The sequence below is a fragment of the Chamaea fasciata genome, unplaced genomic scaffold, assembly GCF_029207755.1.
Source record: "Chamaea fasciata isolate MVZ Bird 193981 ecotype frontalis unplaced genomic scaffold, bChaFas1.0.hap1 SCAF_1, whole genome shotgun sequence".
NCBI lineage: Eukaryota > Metazoa > Chordata > Aves > Passeriformes > Sylviidae > Chamaea > Chamaea fasciata.
In genome coordinates, this window is record NW_027094086.1 from 96,448,107 (window position 1) to 96,461,221 (window position 13,115).

Below are 13,115 nucleotides of genomic sequence, written 5' to 3' on the forward strand. Positions count from 1 at the left end.
TGCTTAAAATAACTGAGAAAATTTTGCAGAAGTAGAATCAAAATTACACAGTAGCTTCTGTGTATTGGGTGACAGTTGTAAATGTATCAGTCTATTCTTTGTACTTTGGATCATGGAACAGGTATTATTTTCTGTTGATCCCAGTGGGCAAAAGAGGGATGATAAATTACAGTAGTATTCTAAGGATGAGCCTTTGCTAGCTGACTCTGCCCGTGTTCCATACTGGCTGAATTGCAGCCAGCCTCTGGTCTAGAAGTTAGTACTATGTGAAGCAATCTTTTCTTGCTCCAGAGTACTTGTAAAAACACTGAAGTACAAATGTGATCCTTTTGGCTGGGAAATTAATCTTAACTTTTGCACAGATAAAGGTTCTGTGGGGTCTTGGATGTCCTATTTTCTGCTTCACAAAAGATTCAAGGTTTAAGGACCTCATGTGATCCTGTGTGTTCTGCAACGTTAGCACTTTTCTAACAACAATCCTGTTAGTTGTTTTCCTCTCAGTGTTTGTTCACTTTTTGTTTTAATGATAACATGCCTTGTTTTCTTCAGTCTCCTTTATTTTTCTGTTATACTCAGGGACTTGAGAAACCTAAGAAACCAAACAGTTTCCTGATGACTTAGATGCTGCTCTTCCATGCTGGAAAACTAGTTTTGTTTTAAATGCAATGCAAATATGAATGTCGGGTTTGCTTGGGTCAGGTTAAGGAAAAAAGTGATAGATGACTTCATACCTTTCTCTTTTCTTTCTAGTTAAATAGTTACCCTCAAGTAATAATTTTCTAAAACCTCTTTAAAAATGTATTAAAGGATTTCCAGATTAATGTTTATGAACCAGAAATTGATCTCACAGCCTTGCACCAATTTACGAAATGAGGACCTACTTTTTGTGTCACAGTTGGAGTTGCACTAAATACAGTTCTAGATCTCTAAATTTTAGAAAGCACCACAACTGGACAATGCCAGGTTCTAAGATGAGGTGGATTCACAATCCATATTTTTCCTCAAATTTTTGATCAGTTCATTGTGATTGGTTCATTTGCATGACCCTTCTCTGCCACTGCACCAGTCCAAGTATCATCTGTACTTGCAACAATAAGCATAAAAAATTCAAAGAGGTGTATATCGTAGCCTTGCTTACTAAATTTAAATCTATATCTGAAGTGGATCAGACTGGTGAACCTAGTAATCCAATTGACCTCAGATGTGGGAATGTGCACATAGCCAGAAGCACCTAGTACTGCAAAAGGTGATGCATCCCAGGAAGCCTGGTACTGACAACAGAGGAAGCAAAAACTTGGAGTTGAGTGATACGGTTAGAGAACATCTTTCTAAACACATCCATGGATAGGTTTAACCAGTAGTTATCCCAAAGCATTCTTGTGATGGATCACCACCAAGACCACCATATTGTTCTATATTTAGAGCAATAAAATTTTAGCAGCATGGTGACCTGTCTGAATGAATCTATTTCATGTAAACTTATCCATAGGATAAGTTAATTTATGCAGTGATGCTTTTATGTTGTCTGTGTTTCTTCTAATAATCTAGCAAAGTGCAGGCGTCAGCATGGAGCCTCAGCCTGTATTCAAGCATGCTCAGTGTTGATGGTCCAAAGTCACTTGCATGTATATGCAGTTCAGGCTTATGAAGGAGCAAAAGAGGCCTGTAATTGAAGCAAGGAAAAGAGCTGGGAATTTTTCCTCACAAAGAACCAAAATGCAGTGAGATTAAAACTAAATTTGCATCTTAAGTGAGACTCATCAGTTTGCATTAGGAGTTTTTAATATACTTTGGTTTTTTTTCATATCTTTATGAAATGTGGGACATTTCCAATTTAACAGCAATTCTTTATCATCCCAAAGGAGAGAGCCAGTTCTCTGGTTCTGGAAAAGCAATGTTAGCATAGCTTGTGTTGTGTGCTTTGTGTCTTTATCAGAGTCCTGATGTGTTTCTTGTGCAACCATTTACTGATTTGCAAGAACAGGAACATTTGAAGGAAAAAGTGTGTTCTGAAAAGTTCTGAATTAGATTTGAACTTAACTTTTAACTCCTACATAAACAATGAACAGGTAGATGTATTTTGGGTATACAAGAACCACTTTTAACCTCTGTTCAACTGAGAAGTCATTAAAGTGGTGACAGTCCCTGAAACAGAAAATGAATATTGTCCAGGGGCACAGCTGTCTGGTGGTGATGCATGTGTACATTTGGAATAATGTTTAGAGCAAAAGTTTGCCGGCTGTTCTGTGGTGAGATACTGCTGTTACTAATGGAGGAACTAACAGCTTCACTTCCCCTAGTTCGAGGTGATTCATTCCAGAGACAGAGAAGGCAAAGCCTTCTGGGATCTGGGAGCTTGAAAGCAGCAGCTGCTAGATAAAAAGTGTTACTGCTACAGGACTTCCAGAAAGCTTTTCTTGCCTGAGAATTGTGGTAATACACAAATTCTTGAAGATGTGCACAAGTGTCTAGCCTGGTTGGTCAGTGCAGGAGAAAAACGTTTTCTAGCAGCTGTTTATTTTGGGAAGAATGATGTCAATGATCTAGAAACTGAAATTCACTCAGCTTTGTTTGGATATTGAAACAGACTGTGAAAAGAACCACTGTAAGGGAATAGCTTGTAGACTGAATTACCTTTTCAATCAACATGTTTCCACTCCTCCTTGGCTGCCATATTTCAGATTTCATTGAACATGATTGCCTCCTCCAGCTCCTCCTTTGTTTATGTTTTCATTTCCTTTTTCTGGCTGATACAAGTCTCATGATTCTTTAGCAAGACTGCTTACCTTCAGGAGCAGAAACCGTGGCTGCAGCTCAAACAGCAGGAGAAGAGACATTTCAGGCCTTTTTAACTTTGGGGATTTGTCCTAACTTTGGTTTTCCTATTTGCAGAGTCTTGCTTAGCGAATATTAATTGATGCAAATAAGCCAGTGATTGACTATTGCAGATAATTCCTTGTCATGCCTAGTAAAGAGGTAAGTAGCTTTGTTGTGGTTCAAGAGCTAGAAATACAAACCACATGTATTTCTTTATGGATTTTGTAGTAGTTACACAGGAAGAGTTTGTAAGGAATGAAGACCTGTCTTTGTTAGAGAAGGAGAAAGGAAAAGACAAGCACACATAAAAAGATCTAACTTCAAAAGAATGCAGCTCAGGACTTGTTCAGGTTGGCCTGAAGGTAAAAATATTTATTTATGAGGTTGATAAAAGATAATCCAGATCTTCTGTAATGTTTCCTGCTGCAGCATGAACAAGGGTACAGTTTGAAGGAGTTTGTGTATTTGCAATCATATTTTTGTTCAGGTGGACTGGATCAGAACACCTGTTGCTGAATTTGTGGTGCATGAGTTAAAGTAACTGGCTTTCATTTGTGTATGTTTTCCCAAGTGATTAATGGACAGCGGGTAGCTGTAGGGACAAGTCAAAAGCCATAGAGACTGAAATATTTTTAACTCACAAGCTTGCCTTTGGGTATTTGGATTTCCAGGAGAATAGTGCCAGGAAAACACAGGCTTGGAAGGATGTCTCTAAATTTGGTGTGTGTTAGTATTTCAGGTCCTAATTTTTAAATAAGTTGCTCTTTGTGTATCAGATAGAGAACTGAAAATACACACATAACCTTTGTTCTGAGATTTTCAGTTACAAGAGAGTCCCTGATACTGGGGAGAGGTGTGTGTGTGTGTAATTCAGATTCACCATGGGAATGTTGTTGAGCATCAGTCTAGGCAGTTCAGAGAGTTGGAACAACTCCTGGGAAGAGTGATCAGGTTGAAAGGAAGCGAACTTCTTTGGTTTAGTTAGTTAAGTTCCAGCATTACTCAGATCACCTGTGTTGTGATCTTGTTTTTTTGACAACTGTGTTACTCCCATATTTTGAAGTGTTGCCTCCTTGGAAAACATGGTAGTAGGGATTGAGTGGTACATGGAGATGAGGTATTGAATTTTTAAGGCCTCTGTGGTACCATTACTTAGTAAGGTGTAAAGAATGAAATGTTGTGCTGCTGTTATATTTTCTCATTTTCTTTTGTCAATACTGTTCCCTGCCTATATGCATAGCTTTACTTTTACAATTAAGTTGGTATTCACCTTTTTTGAGAAACATATGGATGAAGACTAGGGTAAAGTGAAGTTCAAAAGTCTTAGTGCAGAGATATTCTAGAATTTTGTTAAAGAAAAAGGTAGAAGATGAAATAAAGATGTTATATAATACCAGAACAACTACAAACCCTTGTATTTTGTGGTTTGTAGTATTTGAATAGCTCATTTGTCCTAGTTTTATGAACAAACAAATGATATATGTATATAGCTTTTACATATTTATATTTGTATATATTTATAATTTTAATAAGACCAAGTGCAAGGCGCCTGCACCTGGGTTGAGGCATGCCCCAATACCAGTAAAAGCTACGTGATGAACAGATCAAGAATAGCCCTGCCGTGAAGGACTTGGGGGTGCTGGGGGTTGAGAGGCTGGACACGACCCAGCAACATGCTCTTGCAACCCAGAAAGCCACATGTGTCCTGGGCCATATCAAAAGCAGTGTGGGTGTTGCAGCAGCCCTCTCGTTAGAGGGTAGATATGAGCCAAGACACAGACTTGTTGTTTATCACAGCATGAAAAGGGTCCTGCTTTATTCCTCTTTACAATTCAGTTATCCTGACTCCAACTATTCACTGACTCAGGCTGCAGAAAGCTCCTACTCTACGTTTCCCTTGCAGCCTCTGACTGTTGGTTATTTTCTGCTGAACTATGACTGCATGTATTAGTTTGCAGACTCTGAATGCAGGCTTTTACCTAGCTGGACTATGACTGCAGGTTCCAATAACAGGTTTTAGCTGTAGACTCAGACTGATCTTACAGCAGGGCTTCTCTCTCTTGTTTTGCCTAGTCCTTCCAGATTGTTCCTTCAGTATCTCCTTCCTCATCCCCTCTTCCTTAGGCCCTCCCATTCCTGCTTCTTCAAGGTCTTCCCCTGACCACACAACCCACCCCTTTTATCACACTTACCTTTATTGGCTATAGCTGTGACTCATCAGGGGCAAGGCTATATTGGGTAATTAGCACAGCTCTTACTTATCAGGGTCGAGATCATCTGTAATCCCTTCTCCTACATGTGGGCAGCAGTGTGAGGGAGGTGATTCACCCCCTCCTCTCAGGTGAGATTCCCACCTGCAGTGCTGCATACAAGTATGGGGTCCCCAGCAGAGCAGAGGAGACCACCAAGTTGGTTGGAAAGATGAATGGATTTCCTTATCTCCTGTCAGGAAAGGCTAGGAGAATTGGGTTTGGTCAGTCTGGAAATGAGAAAGGAAAAATGGAGTGACCTAATTGCAGCCTTCCACTACCTGAAGGGAGCCCACAAAAAAGATGGAGAGAGATTATTTACGAGAGCATGTAGTGACAGGACAGGCTTTAAACTGAAAGAGGAGAGATTTAGATGAGATATAAAGAATAAATAGAGCGTGTCGAGATACTGGAACAGGTAGCACAGAAAAGTTGTGAATGCTCTATCCCTGGAAGTGCTGAAGGCCAGGTTGGGTGGGGTTTTGAGCAACCTGGTCTATTGGAAGGTATCCCTGCCCATGGCAGGGGGCTTGGAACTAGATGATATTTAAGGTCCCTTGCAACCCAAACCATTCTATGATATATTCTATGATGATAGTTAAAATTAAAAACCTCAAATTAATCTAAGAATGCTTTCCTTCAACTCTGCAAATTAGAAAATAATTTTGTTATGTGCAATATGCATTTTATTTTTACGATCAGAAAGCTGCAAGATTATATATCCAGACTCCTCAGGAACAGCTGGATTTTTGTTTAGCTATGAGTTTAATTCTTTCTTGCCTGTTTATAATGCAGAGTGGTATTTTTTTGGTTCCTAAAAAGGTAGCTATTTATTAGAGCAAATTGTCTACTTGCAAGTAAATTGTTTTTGCCCACAATCACAGTTGTTTTCTTGTGATGTATAATAATACTGTATTGATATTTAAATTAAAAGTCAAAAATCAGCAGGTCCCAAACTCTTCTGTTTCTCATTTCATTTGTAGACACATAATATGGTTCATCAAGTTCTAGTGTAAATATCCAAAGTAATGTCAGGCTCACCATCCTACTTGTGATCAATGAGACTTCTTTTGGGGAAGCCATTATTTCAAGAAATTGCTTTAGGGATTTTTGAAACTTGGTAGTGGATGAGACTTTCAGCAGACATTCTTTTTTCTAAAATGGTGTTCCAGCACCGACTGACCCAGCCCTGGGACTGGCTCAAGCTTTGTGCTGCTGACAAGAGTTTGCAAATTTTACTCTGAAACAGTTTCTGATTGTGAAATTCAGCTTTTTGAGTTATTATTTTTGTGAGCCCAGAAAAACCTACCTGAAACAACCTCTGATGAAGTGGAGCCTCTGCCTTGAGCAAAAGCCACCAGGCAAAAGAGAACCTGGCTTGGGTGCTCTGACTTTTTAAAGAAACCCTTGCAACCCCTGGCCCTGTTTCCAGCTGTGGAGCTGCGTCTTAAAGAGACAATACCAATCTTGGGCACAGATAGATATGGAATACAATAAAATTTTGGTTACCCAGGAGAAATACTTTTAAACCTACTTAAAAGCTATCTGAGAATCCTGAAGTTAAGGCTAAGGCTAAGGTCTGTACTAACACATGAATGCAGTACTTAATTTTCTGTTTGTGGGCTTTGCTGTTCCGTTTTTTTTTTCCTAAATGAAATTTTAAGTAAGCTGTACTCATGTCTCTTCTTCAGAGTGGAAGCTGTACAATTCACACCTGGAAGACGTCCAGATACTTGGGGTTGCCTAGAATTTCAAGCCAGATGCAGAATAAATTTGATGATTTTGTATTAATGGAAGAAGTACTAGACAGGATTATCGCTGAATCTTACAGAGCACCCATGTGCAAGACCCTTGGGTCAGTAGTCTGCTGTCAGTGTGTCTGTCTTCTTGTCTGTAATTCTGCCACTATGCTTGGATGGTACTGTGTGATGGTACTCGGAGGGCTAAGGGAGGGAGATACACAAAAGTTTTCCATTGCTTCCTTGGCTGTATGTCGCAGTTTCAGAGACAGGCACACAACTGAACCAAGTTCATGTGACAACGGCCTAGATTTATTGATGGACGCCCTCTTTTACAGGGGCTTCAAAATTCCTGTGCTTGAACACCTGATTGGTCGAGGTCTTAACACCACCCAGCTCACTGGCCAATTATATGTCTGCATTCAGGATTGATTGAGATTGGCTAGGATCCTTTGTTTGAGTTTGAATCCAACCTATCATTGTCTCACCCAGTGACTTGTTTACTTCTACTCTTTAACAAACTAGGCTGGTCAAGTATAGGTCTGTTATGGCCGATTTTATCTGTGTAGCTTACAGACCAGCTGTAGCTGTCACAGCTGTACTTGAGAATCTGACAGTTTTTTTGTACTTACCACTTTTACAAGGAGAACCAAATGTGCATGCTAGAATGTTTGATCTTGTGTGAGGTGTTGTATTTGGTCTGGCTGAGCTGGTGTTAATTTTCCCTTAGCAGCCCTCACAGTGCTGTGCTTTGCATTTGTAGCTGGAAAGGTGGTGATAACACATTAGTATTTTGTCTGCTGCTGAGCAGCACTGGCACACCATCATCACCATCTCTTTAACAATTCTCTCATCCCTTCCTCCCATCAAGTCGGCTGAGAGTGGGCAATATCCAGGGAGCGGACACAACTAGGCTAAAATAGATGACGCAAATTAACCAAAGGGGTATTCCATACCATGACATCACATGTGATGTCAGCTCAGATATAAAAGCAAAGGCAGAGAAGAGGAATAGGGGCATTTTTTATTTTACAGTATTTGCCGTCTGGAGAGTGTTGTGTCAGGAAATACAACTATTCCAAAAAGCAGGGTTTTTTATTGTTTTCTAGTTTTTAAACTCAAAACCAAGCATACAGTAAAAACACCCACCTAATTGTTACTCCTAGTTCTGGTTAGTTGGGGGGGTTTTTTGTTGGTTTTGTTTTGTTTTGTTTTGTTTTGTTTTTTTAATTCTGCAATTTATTGTGACTGTATCAAAATACTTCCACGTGAAACACCAAGTATGCTTCACAGTCCTAGAAGGTAGTGAGAGCTTATGAGAAATCACAGCATGAAAAAGCCCGAGACATTGTCTGTTGGCTGTATTTTTGATACATCTTTTTTCATAAATATTCTTTTCAAGTATCTGTATACAGACAATCAACCTCATGCATAGCAGTTCTTTTCACCATGGAATTTACACATCAAACTTGATCCACACAGAAATTTTACAGCAAGGGGAGTTGCTTTCCTTTTTGCTCAGTTTGATAACCTTTTCTGAAAGGGGGTATTTTGGTGTTTTGCATGTGCTGTTTTTAAAATCACCATCAGACAGATAATAGTTCCTAGTCCTTAGAAAGTAAAAGACTGTCCTTCACTTTAGCTAAACTACATTAAAACTATTGTATAACCTTTATTATGTAAGTATTTTAACTGATGGAACCTTGTCAGTGTGTGCCATAATGAAAACTTTTTCCAACCAGACCACTTTTCTTGCCTTTATAAAAACAAATTAATTCATTACCGTTGTGAGTACAACTTCTGCATAATGCTTTTTCTAAATGGGTATTTCCTAGAGAAGTTTCCTAGTTTGGAAGTTCATGATCATGATACCATTTTACATACATTTTGAAAATGTGTGGTAGTGTTGATGCTGAAATGCATTAGGCTGTCCATGGGGCTTTTGATTCTGGAACTACAAAAATGTAGCTGATGGTTACCTTTGAGAAAAGTCTGCCTGTTCCTAAATTGTAATGGTTTAATTTTCTTAATCTCAAATCATTCTCAGACTATGGGTAGGAAAAGTTTTTCAGAAATATCTACTTAATCTAAATTCTGGTAAATGAACATAAAGTCCTTTGAAAGTGGAACTACTTACTTTCTTGGCTTTACAGACACTGGACATACTTATTCCTAACACTTTTCTTGAGAAATAGAATTGTGCCTATTTTCAGCACTGGATAAAAATTCAGTAGCCATTCTTTAACCTTATGTTGGTCTAACCTGTGTGATGTGTTAGGTGTGATGTGTTAGATGGGAGCAAGATAAATACAGTTACTTCTGTGGAGGCTTCCATTTAAGTTCATTAGTAATTTTTTGAAGCAAAACCATGACATGCATACCAGATCCTCCATATATGTAGAAATGTCATACTCTTAACATTTATTTGTGCCTTCCTTTGTGAAGAGGACTTCACCACCAAGAAAAGGAGAAAATTATTCTTTGTAGTATAGTCAGACCAGCAACTAAAAATTGACGAAGTAATAATTACATAGTATATATATTAAGGGCAAATATTGCTAGTGGGTTTCTACAATTCTTGCTCTGAATGGAATGCATAGTACATGCCTCTCATATTTCTAGTGCTGTAATAGTGGGATTCTTTAAATTAGTATGAAGAGTTTGTGGAGCCATAAACATGCACTCAAAACAGCATAAAAATAGAGGATTTTATTTGATCTTGAGCTACAAATGGCATATTGTATTTCCAACAAGAAAAGTGTTTTAAAATTAAAGAAGATAATGTCATTGGTATTTTCTGTAGTTGTAGAGTCGATTTAGTTTTGCAGAATCAATACTGTTAGTGTTAACAATACTTGTGGCATGACACTAGTCACAGCCCTTTTATGATGCCTTGTTTATATCTCTCTTCCCTTTTTACTTATATCTCCACAGTGCTGCATGCCCAAGGTCCCATTGATGGCAGTCTTTATGCAGAAGTGAGAAAGAAGAGCTCTTCAGACAGCAACATCCCTGGCATTGCTCAGGGTGTTCATGGTACAGGCAATCCTGATCACAGTGATTATACCCTGTCTGTCAGTAGTGATTCAGGACACTCCACAGCTTCCATCAGAACGGACAAGACTGAGGAACACCTTGTCCCAGGAGTTAAACGGGGTCTGAGCCCACAAGAGAAGGCAGAACTGGACCAGCTACTTAGTGGCTTTGGTCTAGAGGATTCTGTCAGCACAACAAAAGATGTGACTGATGCTCAAAGCAAGTACAGTGCTACTCATCACATAGTGCCAGCTCAAGTTCACATGGATGAAGTCACGAAAATGAAGGATAGGGAGACTGATATTCTGGATGATGAAATGCCTAATCATGACCTTCACAGTGTGGACAGTATTGGGACTTTGTCTTCCTCAGAGGGGCAGCACTCCACCCACCTAGGGAACTTCAGTTGCCACAAGAGCAGTCAGAACTCACTTCTTTCAGACTGCTTTGGAAGTAATGCTGGGGAAGAGCATCACAATGCTTTTGCTGCAGACCTGGGAATTGGTGCGGATTCCCTCTATGAGAGATCATTTAGAAGCACTGAGCTAAAGTCAACTGAGAAAGTGCAGCAGAAGCCTTCTGTCTCATGCCATCCACAAGCCTATGGCTCAAGTAACTACTCTACTCAGACCTGGGTACACCAGCAGCAGATGGTCACTGCTCACCAATATGGTTTTGCCCCAGAGAATGAAATGAGGGTTGGCATTTGTAACAAGGTGGAGAATTTGGGCAGTGTCCAGAGCCAGTCTCAAGTCGCAGATGCCCCAGTATATGGCTCTAGCAGCAGAGATGCTGTGCAGAGAGGGCTAGGAAGCAAGCTGGGTGCTGCAGAAGCTGAAGAACATGCAGGTGCTGACAGTTTTAAGTCGAGGCCAATTCCTCAGAGGAACACAAGTGGCCTGGGTCTAGGACAAAATGCTGAGGACTTGCCAGCTTCTCCAACTTTGGATATTGATCAGTCCATTGAACAACTGAACAGGCTGATCTTGGACTTAGACCCTACATTTGAACCTATTCCAACCTGCATTAACACTCTCACCAGTGACAGAAATAAAGTAAATGCCTTCAACAGCCTTGATGCACACATGGAAGAGCTTAACAGTAGTTCTGGCTTCCATGACAAATTAGAGGTTGCAAGCAGGAATCCCTCTGGGCATGGTAAGATGTAATACTTTCTGGAAATAATACTCTTTCTAGCACCTGTGTGTTCAGTATATGGTACAGCAGGATCCTCAGGTCATTACTTAAAACTTTGACAATGATTATCAAGGGAGTATTTCTGATGCCCTCTTTACATAATCATCCAATATATGGAATCAAATTCATGTAAGATAAGTGAGTTTTGCAGGTACTTGCCTGTTTGCTTGAAAAATGTACTGTTCAGCAAGTTCTTGCCTATTATAGATCATCTGTTGGGGTTTTTTTTGCTGCTGTGAATTTAAGTTATAAGGGAGCAGAATGTGTACATTGAGACATTTTTAGAAGGCATCAGTGGTATATGTTTTTCATTATTACTATTTCCATTTAAATTAGGAGAAAAAGTTCCAACAACTTTATCTTCAAATGTAGTGTAATGATGCTGGCATTAAATTTTTATGCAATGTTTTCACAAATAATGTAATATTTGCCAGTAAAGTATTTTAAAACATGCTCTTTTGGTAAGTTTTCTGTTTGAAAATTTACAAGTCACAGTGCTTGTTTGTTATCTCTGTCTCTGAAATGATTACAGCTGTTGGAATTAAATTTGCAACACTTGCTGACTATGTTGCCTAAGTAATGGTACTAGAACTAGCAGCTTTGCAAAAGGATGAGTAGTCTGCCTCTGGCCAAGTCCACTAAACCTATTTTTAATGGTCTGCCTAAAATTTGTGACAAATAAGCTCTTGCCTGTCCTACTGTCATGTTTGAAAATTTTATGTGGTCTAATTTCTCTGGCAAAACATATGCCCTTGCCTCTCTCTCTCCCCTTCCATCTTCCTCTTCCTTTTCTTCTTGTCTCCAGTCATGGTGAAATGAAAGATTTGCTTGTGTCCACAGGATTTGACAGAGTATTAGCCAACATGACCGAAGATGTGCCCATGGCCTCACTGGACACAAATGAGTAGCTTTAACTCAAGCCCAGTAGCATATGCTAAACCATTCAATGATGAATGTGCCCGACTAGTGTGTGGTGTCTGTTCATGGGCAGTCCTATGGGATCAAGATGGTGATTCTTATGGGGAAGGCAAAATCACAGTTCTGTGTTTAGCAGGGTAACCGAAGACTAAAGAAGTCCAAAAATCCATGAAGAATAAATATGAGATGCCTCGCTGCTTATTTTAATATGCAATATGTATTTTGTGCCATTAGTTTGTAATTGTCTTGAATCTTTCCTAATTATTAGCTGATGGACAAATTGAGATTTTTCCAGCAGGAGAGAACTCTTATCTTTATATACAGTAAATCTAGTGAAGGGGATAAAGAGATGATTTAGAATAAGCCACCTTTTACAGTTCTGTGTTTGAATATATAAAGCTTAAAAGAGATACTTGAAATTTTCTCAGAGATTCTGGTCATCTGAAAGAAAGTAGGAGTCACTGTAATTTCCCTTGCATTTTAAACATCAGGTAAATAAAGACCAGTGAAAATAAGTTTACTTGGGGAATGATATAGAAGAGGATTTGTTTTAAAGAATTAAAATATGAAATTTCTGTATTTAAGGGAATCAAATATAAATATATAGACAGCATTTAAAATCCTGGGTATTTGAGGGGAGGTATCAGGGCACAGTAGAAGAGGAAAGAGTTTAGTAGTCAGGAATCCTTAATTAAACAAAATTTGAAAGATAAATTCTATCATTTTAGAACAATAATAAGTTTTAAAGTTTGTCATTATGTCAAGTGCTAAAATGTTCCATTTCTGACTTCTGCAAGTAATATTCAATTTATACTAACAAGAGCTTGATTTTAGAACTACTCAAGTTTCCAGAAGTAAAACAACACATATATATGGCATGCTGCCATCTCTGCTTGAGATTAGGAGGTCACCAGCACATACTGATTTTCCAAGTGCTGTAGATTTATTTATTTACATATCTGGACTTGCCCCACTGAAATATACAGAATCATACATTTATTCATGCATGGTGTGCACAAACCAGCATGGGGAAAAAGCAATTTACCTGAATGAATATTAAGAATGAGGAACACTGGAATGTTTTTCCCTATATACACCACTGATCTGAATCACTGGATTGAGAACTGGCTGCATGTCAGGTCTCAGAAGGTTGTGGTCA

General features: G+C 39.0%; 1 protein-coding gene across 1 annotated transcript in view; it reads left to right on the plus strand.

Annotated features, from left to right (window-relative positions):
• The window catches only part of TNS3 (tensin 3), a 135,578-nt gene that overhangs the window by 61,238 nt on the left and 61,225 nt on the right, over positions 1-13,115 (plus strand). The window contains exon 14 of the mRNA XM_066190326.1: positions 9,740-10,999. Within this exon, the coding sequence (XP_066046423.1) occupies positions 9,740-10,999 (1,260 nt within the window). The remainder of the gene's footprint in view (positions 1-9,739; positions 11,000-13,115) is intronic.